This window comes from Marmota monax, unplaced genomic scaffold (assembly GCF_021218885.2).
Source record: "Marmota monax isolate L192 unplaced genomic scaffold, Marmota_monax_Labrador192_F-V1.1 WCK01_AAM20220418_F8-fsc00068, whole genome shotgun sequence".
In the NCBI taxonomy this organism is placed as follows: domain Eukaryota; kingdom Metazoa; phylum Chordata; class Mammalia; order Rodentia; family Sciuridae; genus Marmota; species Marmota monax.
This window is the reverse complement of record NW_026692352.1, coordinates 2,485,110-2,502,436: the sequence shown is the minus strand read 5'-3', so window position 1 is coordinate 2,502,436 and position 17,327 is coordinate 2,485,110. Positions and strand designations below refer to the sequence as shown.

The 17,327-nt window shown below is 46.9% G+C and overlaps 2 protein-coding genes across 2 annotated transcripts in view; one reads left to right on the top strand and one right to left on the bottom strand.

Moving 5' to 3' along the window:
- Nucleotides 1–17,327, top strand: part of Stim1 (stromal interaction molecule 1) — a 258,583-nt gene that overhangs the window by 14,433 nt on the left and 226,823 nt on the right. The gene's annotated exons all lie outside the window — the stretch shown is intronic.
- Nucleotides 64–11,055, bottom strand: Rhog (ras homolog family member G). Its single transcript, XM_046441818.1, has 2 exons — nucleotides 10,957–11,055; nucleotides 64–1,273 (listed from the first exon to the last, which is right to left on the bottom strand). The coding sequence occupies exon 2, from the start codon at nucleotides 1,203–1,205 to the stop codon at nucleotides 630–632; it is 576 nt and encodes a 191-aa protein (XP_046297774.1). The 5' UTR covers nucleotides 1,206–1,273; nucleotides 10,957–11,055; the 3' UTR covers nucleotides 64–629.

Genomic DNA, 17,327 nt, shown 5'->3' with positions numbered 1-17,327 from the left:
TCTCTGGGGAGCCCTAGTCCATGCCCACCCCCTAATGCCCAGCACACAGGGAGGAGCCAGGGCCACTGGAGACAGGAGGTTTTATTGATGCTGTTGGGGGTAGGAAAGGCCCCCAGGAGCATGGGGGCTGAGTCAGTCAGCAAATGCATAAGGCCTGGGCACATGGGGGCAGGTTAGGACACATTTATCTTCTCAGGATTCTGTGGCTCCTTCCTTGGGGGAGGGAGAAGACATCTTGGGGGGCAATTCCAAGAGCAGCAAGGGCAGAGGTTAGAGATGGCTGACAGCCCCTAACCTGAGAGGAGGCACCACAATAGGCAACAACTTTGTGGAAAGCTGGATGACTGGTCAGTAGCAGAAAATGTGAGAGGTGGAGACACTGGGTTGGCCTCTTGGGGAGGGTCAACCTTGGCCCAGGTGAGCTCATGAGAATACCTGGTGTTCTCAAGCAGAGTGGGGTAGGACCCAAAGTCCATTTCCCATGGGTCTCCTTAAGGAAAAAAAGGTATTCAGGAAGCCCCCTGGCAAGGGGTGCCAGAATTAGTCCTTAAGGCACAGCTGGGGGCAGACAAGGCGCCAAGGCACAACTGGTGGGGGGTCAGGGGCAGCCTCCAAGCTGAGGGCCAAGGTCATAAGAGGATGCAGGACCGCCCACGCTTGATTGGCGTGGGGTTCAGCACAGCCCGGACAGCCTCAGCAAACACTTCCTTTACGCCATCCTGCTGCAGGGCAGAGCACTCGAGGTAGCGCACAGCATGGATCTGCTTGGCCAGTGCCTGGCCTTGCTGAGGTGTGATGGGCGCTTGGCCCTGCTCCTTGAGGCGCCGTAGGGTATCAGGCTGAGATCTCAGGTCCTTCTTAGTGCCCACCAGGAGGATGGGCACATCAGGGCAGTGGTGGCACACCTCTGGATGCCACTTGTGCCTCACGTTCTCGTAGGAGGGTGGACTGGCAATGGAGAAACAGATGACAAAGACGTTGGTCTGGGGGTAGGAGAGTGTGCGGAGGCGGTCGTATTCCTCCTGGCCCGCAGTGTCCCACAGGTTCAGGTTCACTGTGCGCCCATCAACTGCACTCTGGGCACTGTAATTGTCGAACACTGTGGGGATGTACTCCTTGGGGAAGGCATTAGTTGTATAGCAGATGAGCAGGCACGTCTTGCCCACAGCCCCATCGCCCACCACCACACACTTGATGCTCTGCATTGTGGATAAAGCTATAGTAGTGGAGGCAGTGCCTCCTGCCTCTTCTGGGCCCCTCTGGATGCAGTGACCTATGGAGAAATGAGAGGGACACTTGGTTAAGAAGGCTTCTACCTGTTGGGAAGAAGAATGGCATTCTGCTTGGAGGCTGCACCTGCCCCCTTGCACCAGTTTTGCCTTGGCACCTTATCTGTCCTCAGACAAAGGACTCCCTTGTGACCCTTAAAGAAGACCATAGGACTTGGCGTGGTGGCACACTCCTTTAATCCCAGTGGCCCAGGAGGCTGAGACAGGAAGATCACAAGTTCAAAGCCAACCTCAGCAACTTAGTGAGGCCCTAAGCAACTTAGAGAGACACTGTCTCTAAATAAAACACAAGAAATGTGTTTTGGGCCCTGCCCAACTCTGCTTGGGAACACCAGGTATTCTCATGTGCTCACCCAGGCCAAGGTGGACCCAATAGGCCAACCAGTGCCCCCCCTGCTCCTACACACAGAAACCAGCTCCTACTTCCTCAACCTGACATTATCCCCAATTAGAGAGAGAAAGAGAGATACAAATGAGCAATATCCAGCAACATGTTACAAAAAAGCAATGTAATGTGGTGGGAAACACATCAGCAATGATATTAGGATAATTTAAGGTCAAATCCTGGTTCTGCTCTTTTCTAGCTGTGACCCTGGACAAACCACTTAGCCCCTCTATGCCTCTTTTTCTTATCCGTAATGTGGGGATAAAATAATAACGTCATTGGTTAATGTGAGTTTTATATATACGTTTGTGTATGTGAGTGTGTGTATTCTCCTCCCAGTACTGGGAATTGAACCCAGGGCCACTCTACTACTAAGCCACATCCCCAGTCCTTTTTATTTTGAAACAGGATCTCGATAAGTTGTTGAAGCTGACCTTGAACTTGTGATATCCCTGCCTCAGCCTCCAAGTCACTGGGATTACAAGTATGGTGCCATCACATTTGCCTATTTTAGAAATCGTAAAGCATTTAGAATAGTACCTGGTCAATAAATATCAGCTATTTTTATTTTTCCCAAGGTAGCACAAACAAAGGAGGGTACAATACACTAGTACTGTAGTGATCTACTACAGAGTCTACAAAATATGGATCCCAACATTTGATCTCTCAGTTCAAAAGTCTCAAAAATCAGACAGTGTGTGTGTGTGTGTGTGTGTGTGTCTGTCTGTCTGTCTACTGCAAAGTAGAAAAGGAACTTTGGTGGTGTGGGGGCTGGAAAAAGGACAAAGGACTTAGTCCCAGTTCTCTTTTAGGCCAGTTTCCCCTGGGACCAGTTGGGAAAGAAATGGTTTGACTTTTATAAGGCTGCCTCTCTGGTTAACACTGACAGTATTTCCACCTTATTTGCATCAGAGTATGTATGTTGCTCAGCCTCAGGACATCTAGGTAGAAATCCTCAGAAAATGGGTCAAGAAAGGAACCAAGGGCCCTCTAGGGCAGTGGAGAGAATCTCAGAGTGGAAGTCCAGAGACTTAAGTTCTAGCCCTAGGTCTCCTGACTCACTGCAACCAAACATGAGACACCTTTCTGGGCCCCAGTTTCCCTTTCCTGGAAACAGCCGAAAATGCTTGTGACAAAAGGCAGTAGGAGTAGGTGCTACTACTTGTGCCCACTGGATTATCTGGAGGCCCTGGCGTTTTATAGCAGAACTCCTGGGCCTGTAATCTTCCAGTTCCACATAGAGTAGGGGAGTGGGTGTGGCCTTTGAGAACTCTCTCCCACAAGCCTAGCAATGGGATGGCCCAGGCAGGAAAGCAAGGAGGGAACTCTGGCCAGCAGTTATAAGCCCCAAGAGACTGAAAGTACAAATGGCTCTCTAGGGATGTAGTTATCAACCAACAATCAGTAAATCGGCCCTCAAAGGAGCAGGGAGGGAGAGGGTAGCTTCCGGGCCAGTGAGGAAACGACTGACACCGGAAATGGATTATGAATGAGGTAGTATCCAAAACAAGGTGTGGTATAAGGCCAAGAGCACCAGATACCTAAATCTGACCTCCTTGACCCTTCATAAAAAGCCCTAACATGGGCTTTATACAGTACAATGTCACTTGGTTCTACTGACAGAGGAAACAAACTCAGAGCAGTTATAGTAACCCAATGTCACACAGTTAGTATGGGAGCCAGGACACAAGCCCAGTTTTGTACTCTAAAAGACTGTTTTCCTCAATGAATCACATAGTCTCCAAGTTACCCATAACCAGCTAACTATGTGACCTTGAGCAAATAAGTGACTTCCCTTCCTGGAGCCTCAGTTTCTTCATCTCTACAACAGGAGTGATAATATTTGACCTCCCAGCCTCAGGAGGATGCATGGAGAATCCTAAGCATGATAATGAATATGCTCTGTAAACTGTAATGTACTGTACACACAGGAGGTAACAGAAACAAAGCCTTTCATCCCAAGAGGCAGGAAGCATTGAGTATGCATAAGTTTGAGCAGTGGCAGCAGCCCAATTTTCCCTATTCACATTTAGTTCAGAACCTCATCCTCTCTCCCAGGACAACCCTTTTCTCAGAAACCCTTTGGCCGGAACTGGATTGAATAAGTTCCCCTAGCCCATTTAAGGAGTGCATATGCTAAAAGGTAGGGTCTAATGTATGCCAAAAAGGAAGGGATGTCAATGCTGTAGGATGCTAAATCAAGAGTAGCCCTCCTGGGGTTAGGGTTGACTTTAAGTGGCATTAAAAAAAAAAAAAATCTTCATTTAATAAATAAATTGATGTTTGTAGATGTATGTATTAGCTAAACTACAAGGACTTGTTCTGGCTTTTCCAAATTTAATTCAGGTCATGCCTGGTCCTTCATTTTGTCATTCAGAGTTCTTCAAACTCTGAAAGGAGTTTTGGATGCATATAGACCTGGGTTTAAAGCCTAGTTCTACCTCTTATCTTATATGACCCTAGACATACAAAGATTTGTCTCTCTAAGCTTCAATTTCTTTATCTTTTAAGTGCAGTAGCAACAGTATAAACCTTATAGGGTTACTATAAGAATTAAGTGCGTTAATATACAATGTGTATACAATGTAGGTAGTTTCCAAGTGTGAATTCCCAGCTCCTCATACCCAAGATGTCTTCAGTGACTTCTGCAGACAAACCAGGATAATTCTTGCCTTTGAACTTTTAAACTTTTTTTCCCCCCTGTTGCCATTCCCTTTCCCTTGCACAGATCTTCCTGACTCTTAAACTGGGTGCAGTGGCACATGCCTGTAATCCCAGCAGCTTGGGAGGCTGAAGCAGGAGGATCATGAGTTCAAAGCCAGCCTAGCCTCAGCAATTTAGCAAAGCACTTAGCAATTCAGCAGACCCTGTCTCTAAATAAAATATTTTTAAAAGGACTGGGGATGTGACCCAGTAGTTAAGCACCCCTAGGTTTAATCCTCAGTACTGGGGGGAAAAAAAAATTCTTCCTGACTCCTCAAGGACTAGCTTAAATCTCACCATCCCATGAGGCTACTGAATTCATCTTTGAATTTCCATATAATGGCCAACCCTTTTAACCCTGCTTTGACTCATGTGATTCTCCTTTTCCAATAGTCATACATAAGTTACTCAGCTATGAATGCCCCTCCAATGCTGGAGGCTGGTCTTCTTTCAACTGCAAAAAAGCTGTGAATATAGGGCTGCATATACAACAGTGTACAACTACTGCATTTTGATCTGTTTGCACCTGCCTCTTTACTGAGATCTGGATAGATCCCTCCAGAAACCAGGATTGGATTGCCCCATCTCAGCCAAAACCATAGTGCTGAAATCTTACTGGAGAGCAATGACACCTAAAAGTTAAGACTAGGATAAGCAAAAACCTCTCTCCCTAGTATTTGCCTGAATTGGTTCCAGCAGGGAGTCCATGGGAGCATAACTCATGCATGGCCAACCCTAGGAGGGTGTTCCCTGTAGCCCAGCCTGCACCCAGTAGGCCCTGGGCTTGGGGTGTGGCCCGGACAGGCACAGAAGCTGGGAGGAAAAGGAAGCACTGATGTTTGCCTGATTGCCAGATCTCTGTGGCCGTTAGAGCAGGGGGAAGTGTCCCAACTGGGATGGGGGAGGGGAGGAATTGGCTCTAGAATGGGCAAGTGTAGAGGCAATGGGCTTTCTAGACTGCCTCTCTTACACGGGGTTCTCCTTTGCAGCCCTCTTGAATCTCATTCTAACTCTAATGTATCTCTGGGCATCCTAACCCTCAGCTCTGGCCATACTACCACGATCCTCTATGAGGTGGCCTCTATATTTTGTTCCCCAAAACAAAGTAGTGATACGGAGCCAAGCACTCTGCCACCTCCTCCAGCAAAGTTTTTGTGAATTACCCAAGTCACAAGTGACTTATCCTATCCAAAGTCTGGTCCCTGTCTCTCTTATTCTTGTATCACATGCAGGCTGATCTGAATCTTATCTCTTGTTGTTAGAGGGCCTAGAGGGCAAGGTCCTGGCTGATTTCTGTCTCCCTGAGCTGAACACAGCACAGTGGCTGTCAGTAAATAAATGAATGGGCTCAATCTGTCCTTAATGACTCTGCACACAAGAATACCTCTTCCTGGAATGCTGCTCACCGTCTTCAGATTCTTCCTGTCCATCAAAGCCCAGTTCTGCTCCTCAGTTTCTCTAGATTATAGCAACCTCCTCTCCTGCCTTACCATTCCCAGTACTGACTGACTGTTTTATTCATTTTGCTGAAATAACTTGATGCCTCATAGGGAGGGAAATCTGTATTTCATTTATTTGCTGAAATCCAGCAGAAGGCTGAGCAAAAGCTACAGGCTGACACACACCTCCTACCCCATCAATTCACAGACATTGATGTTGGGAACAAGGAGAGCCTCTGTGCTCAAAGGATGCAGGACAAAGGTAGCCAACTTCTTTCTCACCCGGAGGAGCATGAAGTTAGGGTAACATACACAAGTTATATTGCTTTGTCCCTGGCTGGAAGGGCAAGGGGGTGAAGCAAACAGAGCTAGCTCAGAGGGGATGAGGAAGATGGGTAGGAAAAAATGTCCTGTCCAAATCCAAAAGGATAAGAACTGGATTGGAATATCTAAAGACCCTTGGTCAAATATAGGCAAGGGGTAGAGGAACTGTTGGAAAGGCCCGTAAGTCTGTTTGTTTGTTTATTTGTTTTTTTTTTAAAATATTTTTTAATATTTTTATTTACATTTTAGTTTTTGGCAGACACAACATCTTTGTTTGTATGTGGTGCTGAGGATCGAACCCAGGGCGCACCCATGCCAGGCGAGCACGCTACTGCTTGAGCCACATCCCCAGCCCCTGTTTATTTGTTTTGAAGGGAGGGGAGAGAGGTAATACAAGGAGGCCCACAGGGTGCAGCTGGCTGCAGCTGGGCTGGGAGGAAGAAGCTAGGGGGAGACATGAGGTCAGTGTGGGGCTGGGACCAGGCCAAGGGCTGAGTCTCTCTTTCTTCCCCTTCTCCCCACTAGCAAGGAAGAACAGAGAGCTTAGTTCCCAGGCTTAAAAAAAAAAAAAAATCCATGCGGGAGGATTCTCAAGCTATCGCCATTCTCTATCCTTCAGCCTCTGCATAAATCCTGCACTAGGTCAGGTAGGGTAAGAAGAGACTTGATGCCATCACTAGGGGCTAGATACAGGAAACAGGACAATTGTTGCTAAGAAGGCTGTAGGACCCTTACATAAGTCTCCATCCTTCCCATTTTCCCTGGCCATCCTGGAACCTGAGGTGTTCCACAAAGGGTGAACCCTAGGGCTAGGACAGCTCTGGCTGGGGGAGCTCCCTCCCACACCAAGCAGCATAGAGAAATGCTCACACACTGGCTTCCTCCTCCAGCCTAGCAGTGGCTCAGCACCCCAGCAGCCCCTGAGCCCCATGAAAGACCTGTGAAATGGCACTTCCTTTGCCTTTGCTCATTTCACATGAGGCTATACAGAAGTGCCATTCTCCCAAGCCTGCCTCCCCCACCTGAAAATACCCAGAGAGAAACCTAGGGCTGCTCAGGCCCATCAGCCTCACTGAAGGCCTGTGGGGGTTTCCACAAGGGAAAATAACATCAGGGAGGAAACTCTAGCATCAGTTTTCCACCATCAGTGGGGCAGAGTGGGGACAGGGTACTCCCCAATCTTGCTGCCCCTGGCAAAATCCCCAACACTCTCCCTTCTTCTTAGCTCTTAACTTATAGCAATCCTTGTGTTTTGGAGAAGGCCTATTATATCAAGGATGGTGGGGACAGGAGTGGCCAGAGTGGGGGCACTGCAATTAGGAATTTCATGGAGGGGAGAGAGTCTCCAAGCTATCAGTATTCTCTGTGCCCTTTGGAAGTATTGATAATGCAACTCCTTAATGTTGAAACAGAGCCAAGAGAAACTAAGTTGACCAGGGTTATACAGAGAGTTGGCTGCAAATCCAGGACAAGGACTTGGGTCTCCTAATCTCTAGCCTGATGTTAGTTCCACAAAGAGAAGTTCAGAACTGTTCCTCTAAACTGAAGGGTCCCACAATCTCTCTGACTTCATTTAGGATGGCCCTACTATGGTCCAAAGGAGTCAGGTTGACATATTTCTGAGTCACTTTTGCTTCTAAGTTTCCAGGTCCTCATGCCTAGCCCAACATGCAGTGTTTATGATTTAGCACTAACATTACTGGCCAGCCAGCCCTGCCCTAGCTAAGAAGCTCCTCCTCTGCCCTTAGTTCCTGGGGAGATGCCCTCCCCCATTTGAGATGAGGACAAAAGAGGAAGCTGGACCCTGGACAGGAAAACCAGTCTGATCTGGGGAGGTGGCCTAGGCTTTGTCTTTGGTTTCCCTTCTTAACTCTTCTCACGGACCCCTACAAACCTTATCTCTAATGATCAACAATGTATATATAGAGAGGGGCCTCTAGTTTGAGCCTGGAATCCCTTCTTATTCCCAGTTCCCCAGCTACCATCATCCTAATATCTTTCCAATTGTCTCACTATAGCCACAACCTCGCATATCCTTCTGCTCATAATCTCCTAAAAGTTCATACCAACCATCTCATCTGCCCCAACATCTTGCCAGAGACAACTATCTAAATTCCAGATTTTCAACCAGGATCCATGACAATGTCACACCACTACTTCTTTTCATGTCACAGCATTGACCATTCATACTTCTTTAACTATGACCTCAATAGTAACTTCCTAAGTTGTACTTCCTTCCTCATAGTATTTTCCCACTTAGATCCCTCACTTCCTGGTCATATTTTTCGAGTCATGATTTTCTTGCAATTAGCTCAAACTTTCAGTGGGGCCAGATCTTGCCTGGAAGAGAGTCTCTTCCATACTATCTTTACCCTCACAATCCTGTAGGTTGCTTAGTTAAGCAGTATACTAAAACAAATACTGGCTTTCCGGGCCAGGGATCAGGACTTCTAGAGATTTTTATTGAGCTGTGATGCTAGGAAAGTGCCTTGTATGCACATCCTTCCCTAAGCCTTGGATTTCTTCCTGGGACCAAACCTCTGTACCTCCCAGAAATAAGAGTAAGAGAGACAGGTGGGTAGAAGGGCCGGACTGGAAAAAACAACTTATGGAAGAGGGACAACTGTGAGACGGGAGAGGACAAGATGGAGAATGAAGATAGCTATGCTTAAATATAGCTGTGCTTGAGAGATCTCCAAAATGTAGCACTTGGTCCTCTCCACTTCTCTTTTTTTCTAGTAGAGAGTATATTTCTAATAAACACAGAAGACTGGAGGAGGAAGAAAGAAAAAGATCTCTCAGCATGCAGCCCAAAGGCTTGCGGAAGGAGCTCAAGAATGGAGACAAGCACTTTTAGAAATAGGAGGGACTAAAATCAGAATTGGGAGAAATTCCTGTGAGAGAAGAGGGTCCTAGGTGAGAGGGGGAATATTAAAGATGCCTGGAGGAAAAAGGGTTAGCAGAACCCCAGAGGGCTTCCTGGTTACCAATATCCTGATACAGACCAGGACCATGGGTACCCAGCCTGGACAGCAGTGAAGAGGGGGCAGACAGCTCTGCATTACATCCTTCTTTTCTTGATTTGAAATAAAAAAACAAGACTGAAGTTAAACCAGCTGCAGTCTTCTCTCCAGAATCCTGCCTTTGCCCCCTCCCTTTTCTTCCATCACACTAACTGGTTTGTCCCATTCTCCCCATTGGTTGGTGTTGGAACCAGTAAGTATTGAAAGTCAAAGTTTAGGTTATCCCTCAGTTGCCAGGCATGGCCTATTGGTAGAGCACCCCAGGGTTGGGGTGATTTTGATTTCCCATGGCCTCTCTCACCAGTCTTATTCCTGTGTCACCCTCCCCTGACTGCTATAGACTGCTTCCTCCTGCCTAACCACAATGTCACCCACTGCAGGTTCCCTTCATTCTATTCTGCTGGCTTCTGCTCTGGGCTCTCAAGGGTGAAGGCAGTTATTTTGTCGCCAAGATAAAGACGTAGAAACACAGGCACTTGTATGTGCGTGTGCGCGCCCGCGCGCACACACACACACACACACACACACACAGATTTCTAGCCCTTTTAATCATCTCTATCATTGGGAGACTGCAGCCTGTCTCTCCAAGACAGGGAGGTTTGAAAGTCTCTCAAACTTGCCTAATTTTCTACAGTAGTTCCTGATCCTGAAGCTGGAGATAAGTAGCTGAAACGGAAGGAGACAGACAGAAGGTGCAGGCTGAGAGATCAAGAGCAATGAGGGAGGTGAAAGGTGTGGCTGCCAGAAGTTGGGAAGAAAAGTAAAGAGGGAGTCTGTAGGAAACCAAGATGAACAGAGGGACATGCTAAGAGTAAGGTCTGGGCCTTGGCATATCTGTGTGTGTAGGGGAAGAGACTGAAGAGGATGAAAGTGGGTAGGCCCTAAAGAAAGGGTGCAGGAAGACAGTATATGTAGAATTCGGGAACTAAGGAGGGAAAAGCCTAGGAGATGATTCCCAATCGTTCCTTAAGGCTAGAGACCTATAACTTGTCAGTGACTATCAGTCCTGAATGAGTTCTGCCACCTCCAGTCACAGGACTAAAGCAGGCCCTTTCCTTCCTCAGTTTATCGCCAAAAGTGCAAGGCTACGTTTAGGTGAACTAGGCACAGCACATGTTTGCTTACTACAATAAGAACCTGTTGCTTAGCTCCAGGGATGGAGAGGTTGGGGTTCGGAAAAACAGAAAAGGAATGGGGCCAGCGGAGCTGCAGCTGAGGGCAGGGTCGTCCTGAGTGCAGGGGACCCCCTAGGCTGCATCCTCAGAGTGAGTCTGAATTGGCATCGGATCTTCCAGGGAGAAAGCTCTTTCCCAGCAGTGTCGGGCTTCAGAGGCCCCATACACCGCCCCCATCTCAGCCTTACAAATGTCAACTGCCAGAGCAGAGGGAGCGCCTTCTCCGTCCCAGAGACCCTCTCCCCTCACACTTCTGAACACTCCCCACAACTTTTGAGGACACACCACCTCTGAATCCCAACTCCCAGCTCCAACCTTTGTCACTTCAAAATCTTCTGTCGCGGAGCCAGAGACTCTCCGACCTCAGGGGTCTCTCGCGGCTTCTGCAAGCCGGCATCGCCCCTGGAAACCCACCCTCACCGAACCGCCACCGACTCCAAGTGGCTGGGTCCTCGCCCCGCCCGGCTGGCCGCGCCCGCCCAACTTGGAGTGAGCCTAGAACCTCCCGCCGGCGGCCTCCCGCAGGCAAACTTCTAGAGCCCGCGCCCGCGCGGGGTCCCGGCCGGTCCAGGCTCCCCTCCCCAGGACCCTTGCCCGCCGGCCCAGGCTGGGCCTCACCTGGTGCCCTCCCCGCAGCGGGGGACCTGGGGGCGGCGGCAGCGGCTCCGGGCTCGAGAAGGAAGTGAGAGCGGGAGGCCGGAGGAAGTGGGGGGGGCGGGCCGGTGGGCCGGGGCGGGGCGCGGGGGCGGGCCAGGCTGGGGCGGGGCGCGACCAGGAAGTCCGCGGGCGCGTTCCCCCTCACCCTTGCACCCGAGTGTCCTCTGTCTTCGCGCCCGACTTAGTCTTGGGCTTCCCACTTGCCTCAGTCCCCAGCCTGTTCCCCTGAGACCCTTCAGGTCAGGCCTCTCAAGGTCAGGTCTCCCCGCCTTCTGGTTACCCCGTCCCCGCAGAGTTCCTAAGCTAGACCTAGGCATTCGTTCTCTTCCCGTGAGTCTCATCCCCACCAACCTTCGGGGAAATGGTGAAAAGGCACCCTAGGCCTGGCGCCTTCAGCCAAGCCAGGGATCCAGCCGTGGCCGAGGCTGGCTGGAGTATAACTATAATGGGTCAGCCTGGGGCAGTCCCCACCCCTACCCTGAGCCTCAGGGGAGTGCGGGATGGTGGTGATTCAGCAGTGGGAAGGCCCCAGACCCCTGGGGAGGGTGGGGAGACTGGGGAAAGCGGAGCTGGCGTCAGCACCCCGGGGAAAGACACGATCAGCAGAGGCACAGGCGGAGCTGCGGGCCCCAAAAACAGGATGTCGTGTCGTTGTTCCGCACCCATCAGCTCGGCGCCGCCGAACTCTGGGGAAGAGGGGGGCGGGGCGGACGGAGATCATGGGGCTCCCCCTGCTCCCAGTTCTCGCTTGGGGCGCGCTAGCTGCTTGGCGCCGAAGAACCGCACCCAGGCCTGAGGTCCGGCATGGGCCCCGGGGGCGGCGGGTTGGCGGACGAACTCATGGGCGCCCTCTGGTGCTTATGCTCCCAGGTCTTGAGCGCGGAGCCAACGTATTGAGCGCCCACCATGTGCAGAGCTCTCTGCCAGGTGTAGTGGAGAAAAATCAGCGTTCAAGACAGGGTGCCTGACTTCCAGAGGCTTTCCAAATGAAGAGTCTAGTCAATCCCGGGAATACGTAGTTTATCTTTTCTGAGCCTCAATTCTGTCTTTGGTAAAATAGAATAATTTGTCCCTTATCTGGTGGTTGTGAAAACAACAGAGAATGGGTGTAAAAGCCCTGCTGTCACTGCCTGGCTACTTTATTGGAAATGAAGTTAGAGGCTCTGTCAGACTCAGACTGGTAAATAATTCTTAAGTGGATGAATTTCGTCTCCAAGGTCCTTCTCCTGGCAGAGTATGGAGTTGCTCCCTTCTTTGGTCCTTATCGCCTTTGAGACAAACTCCTTTCTGTGGGGAGGGGAGGGCAGGAAAGACTAGGGGAAAATTTCATCCCCCTTCATACCCTGCTGAAAGCACATTAATGGATGAAGAAAGATTGTCCCATAAATGACAGGGTTCAGAGGCGATCACACATTAAAATGACTTCTATGAAGCCATTAAACATTATGTACTAGAAAAAGGGTGACTTTTGCTTTTGAGCCGTGTTCCTTAGAGTTCCTTTCCCAAGATTTGAGAGTAGGAAAATAGTGGGGCTTTGGACTCCTCTCCTTTAGACAAAATTTGCTGTTATCTGATTTATATACTGTTGTTCTGGTTAAAGAGTTAAAAAAAAAGTTTCCTGCAAAACATATTTGAAAATCAATTTAGAAGCAAAGTGGCGCAGGCAGAGTGCACATAAGGTGAAGTAGATTAGAAAACTGGATTGGGTCCAGTGGTCATGCATTCCTGTGATCCTGGAAGACTGAGGCAGGGGAATTGAAAGTTTGAGGCCAATTTAGCAAGACCCTCTCTCAAAATAAAAAGAGTTGGGGATGTGGCTCAGTGGTAGATGTCCCCAGGTTCAATCCTCCCTACCAAAAATAAAACAAAAAAGACTGAATTGTCATCCATAGGTTAGAGTGTACTTCCTGAGCTTCTGACTGTATTGGGCTTGCCTTGCCCTAATTCAGGAGGGATAACCTGCCTTGAGGATCTCATGGTCTGGTGGGTTAAGAGACTGTTGCAGATGAAGTTATCAGAGGAGGAAAGAGCCCAGGGCTGGGCTTCAGAAGACCTTGAAGTCTAGTCTTAGCTCAGCTGGATAGACTGGTGAGATTTTAGGTAAGCGCTACCTTTCTAGGTCTCAGACTCCTCCACAAGAAAACAAGGGTTTGAACTAGATGATACCTTTGAGCTCTGACCTTCTATGATGCACTCTTCAGAATAATAATTAAACAATTAAGGTTTATTCATATAGCACATTGCTCATAGGTTAATACCACTTAGGTCATCATGTTTTGTGTTGTAGTAAATTATATCAGAGCCTAATGTCTGTCTCCTCCTCCTCCTCCTTTGAGGTTGTGTCTGATTCATCTTTGTGTCTACTCATTGGGCCTGGCATAAGCAGGCTTAAGAACACATTTTTTTTTCAGTAAACATTGTGGAATTAAATTGCTTTAATAAGTTACTAATATATGTAAACACTTGCTTTGACAGGCAAGACAGAATCATCAGAGTCCAGCAGAGTCCAGGTGATTTGGAGCCACTTTTTTTTTTTTTACACAATATCTTTGTTTTTTTATGTGGTGTTGGGGATCGAGCCCAGTGCCTCACATGTGCTAGGCAAGTGCACTACCACTGAGCCACAGCCTCAGCCCCTTGGAGCCTCTTTCATGCAATAGATACATGAAAGGCCATTATGATCAGAGGAGAGGGAGAGGGCAGGTGAAATTGCCCACAAGGGCTTATTGGAGAAGGATGATGCTGAGCTGAAGAGGGTAGAAAAGGGCAGAATCCCAGATGGGCTCTTTCTTTTTCCTACTCTCTCCCCAGCTTTTCCTGAATAGATGAGTTCTTGAGTATGTGTGTGAGTACTCATAAACAGTTGAAGACAAGGACACCAAGCCTGGACATTTAGAAGTGAGACAATATATGAAAGTACTTGATAGAGTAAATAAAGTTCATAGACATGTTCTGGAGCCGCACATTTCAGGACGCAAATCCTGGTACTAACATGTTCAGTATGGCCTTTAACAAGTCACATGGCCTCTTGCATTCATTTTTTCCATGCATATTTATTGAAAATCTTCTTGGTGCCAGGCATAGTGTTTACATGCCAGTAATGAACTGAAGAAAACACAAGACAAGTCTCTACCCTCTTGTTATTAGCACAGAAGACAGACCTTAAGCAGGTAATCAAGGCTGGGTTTGTAGCTTAGTTTATAGCCCTTGCCTAGCATGTGTGTGAAGCCCCAAATTCAATCCCTGGCACCATAAAAAGCAAATAAAAATAACAGGTAATTATACAAAAGTATAGAGCACAACAAGAGCATATAACAGAGGTAACTTCTCAGTTTTAGTTTCATTTTAAAATAGAAATGACAAATAGTGCTTTGTGAGATTGGGGGGATTAGATAATGCATGTAGAATGGCTAGCAAGTTGTCCAATGGTATCACAAATAAACATTAATTTTTATGTCCAAATAATGTTTTAATTTTTTTTCCACCTTAATCAATAATTCCCTCTCTCTCAAAATCAAAACGTTAAAGCTCATTCAGTTTTCCTGAAAGAGCAGGGTGGGGAGAGCTGGAGGAGAAAGGTCCTAGATGATGTCACTTGTGCCCTGATATCTTCTAAATGGGTCTCAGTGAACTCCAGCTCCTGTAATACTGTGACCCATTGAGGACTTCTGCTCAGCTCAGGTCCAAGCCCCTTTGGCTAACCTTAATTCTACATTCTCCTTTGTCTTTGATGTGGCTTCAAGTACTCAGCCTACTTGGGTCTCCTCTTGATCCCTTTCTCTTTCTTCTCTCAGCCTGCCTGAGGAGTAGAACGCTGTCTCCTTTTTATTACTCCTCTTTATTGATACTGCCAAAGATAAGATCAGTGTACCATTTTGTGGGCTTTGACAGGAAAGATAGGAGACAGTAGAAAGAACTAACAAGGGAAGTGACAAATTAAAGTTCTAGAGTCATGTCTTCTGATCCGTTGTACTTGACTCCCTTAAGGAACTAAGTGGATGGTGGGGGATGGGACAGTGGCCTCTCCTCTAGGAGAGTCCCTCCTACCAGGCAGGCAGAACAATAATTGTCCTGTTTGCTTCCAGGACTCCTTTGCATCTCTGAGATTTTCCAAATTGGGTGGTACCTAGGTCATCTGTCATAATCCCCCCTGGAAAATTGTTCCTTCCTCAGTCCTAGTGTTCCAAGAACAACTCAACTCTAAGATGCTCAACTGATTCAGTATTCTTTGTCTGCTCCATTTCTCCTCTAATGTTCATCTTTGCCCTCTACTTGCTGTGTGACCTTGGACAAGTTATGGAATATTTTAATAAAGTAACTTAGACATGCTTTACACTTTTATTAATATAACAATTCTATTAGGCAGGTAATGTTATCTTCACCTTATAAATAAAAACACCTACAGATAGGAAAATTTGACTTGTCAGAGGCTTAATTTTCTTCTTTCCTCTATATCTATATCATAAGATTGCTGTGGATATTAATCATATGAGATAACATGTAAGCTCCATGAGAGCAAGAAGTTTTGCCTATTTTATTAATGCTATATTCCCAGTGCCTAGGACAGTGTTTTTTTTTTTTTTTTTAAGTATTTTCTTTTTCTTTCTTTCTTTTTTTTTTTTTAGTTGTAGATGGACACAATATCTTTGTTTTATTTATTTATTCTTTGATGTGGTGCTGAGAATCGAACCCAGTGCCATGCAAGGCAAGCGCTCAACCACTGAGCTACAACCCCAGCCCTAGGACAGTGTTTTTATTATATAAATACTTTGCTTAGTAAATATTTGGTGTTTTGTTTTGTTTGGGATACTAGGGATTGCACCTGGGGATTGCTGTACCACTGGGATACATTCCCAACCCTTTTTATTTTGTATTTTGAGATAGGGTCCTGCTAAGTTGCTGGGGCTGGTCTTGAACTTTTGATCTTCATGCCTTAACCTTCTGTGTTGCTGGGATTCCCATTGTGCCCAGTTTGAATGTTGATTTGCTATAGCATGTTTAATATAATACCTAGCACAGACTAGTTCCTTCCAAATTCAAAGCTAAGCTAGGCACTGTTCTAATTACATATATGAAGTCATCTAAGATTTACAGAATTCTTTTTTTCAGATAGAGAAACTGAAGCCAGAGAGGTTACTTGCCCAGAGTCATATATCAGAGCTTTGTTGTGAATCTAAGATGTCTGATTCCAGAAACTTTCCACTTGCTTCACCTTCCCCTGTCCCAGAATCTATGCTTCCACACAGCCTCCTTGACTGCATTAGGTAGTTACTTGTCCCCCCACTGTGGCCTTTCACATACCCCTGTAGCAATCCTCAAACCCAGGAGTACTCTACAACTGAACCATATCCCCAGCCATTTTAAAAAAATTTTTCTTTTTAGTTTTCAATGGACTTTATTCAATTATATGTGGTGCTGAGAATCAAACCCAGTGCCTCACAATGCTAGGCAAGCGCTCTACCACTAAGCCACAACCCCAATCCCCAGCCATTTTTTTTAAACTCTTTTTTTAAAAAATATTTATTTATTTTTTTATGTGTAGATGGACACAACACAATGTCTTTATTTTTATGTGGTGCTGAGACTCGAACCTGGGTCCCGCCTATGCTAGGCGAGCACTCTACCACTGAGTCACAATCCCAGCCCCTAATCCTCAGCCATTTTTATTTTTTATTTTGAGACAGAATCTTGCTAAGTTGCTCAGGCTGGCCTCAAACTTGTGATCTGGACTCAGCCTCTCAAGTAGCTGGGATTACAGGCATGGGCTACTATGCTTGATTCAGTAGTTGTTAAATGAATAAATTAACATTGGTAGTAAGATTCTAGAACTGATTCTGGAAGGGGAGATGATGCTCTGTTGCTTCTAAGCCAAGTTCTCTCCTCATTCCCTACCTGCCAGATCTTAGGCTATTTCTCAGAGTGATATCTATACTTTTCTTTTTTGGACACCAGGGAGCACCACTATTATCACAGCCCAAGCTCAGGGATTCCTTAATTTTTTCCAGCAGATTTCCCACTTGAATACACTTCTACCAAGTTTCTTTCATTTTCCAAATGAAAGCTATCGGTGACCAGAAATCTGTGATGAAAGGAAGGATAGTTAGGCTGCTGTACAGAACATACCTAATTCATTCATTCACTCAGCCAAACACTTATGTATTAGCTATGTACAGGGCAACCTAGCCTGTGAGAATATAAAGATAAATGAAATGCAGTCCTTGATGAGTTCAGAGGCTAATGGGAAAAGAGAGATGCTTATTAGATAATCAAAATTTAGTTATCTAAGCACTTTAAGGTATAGACTAGAGAGACAGGGCAAATCAGGAAGGTAC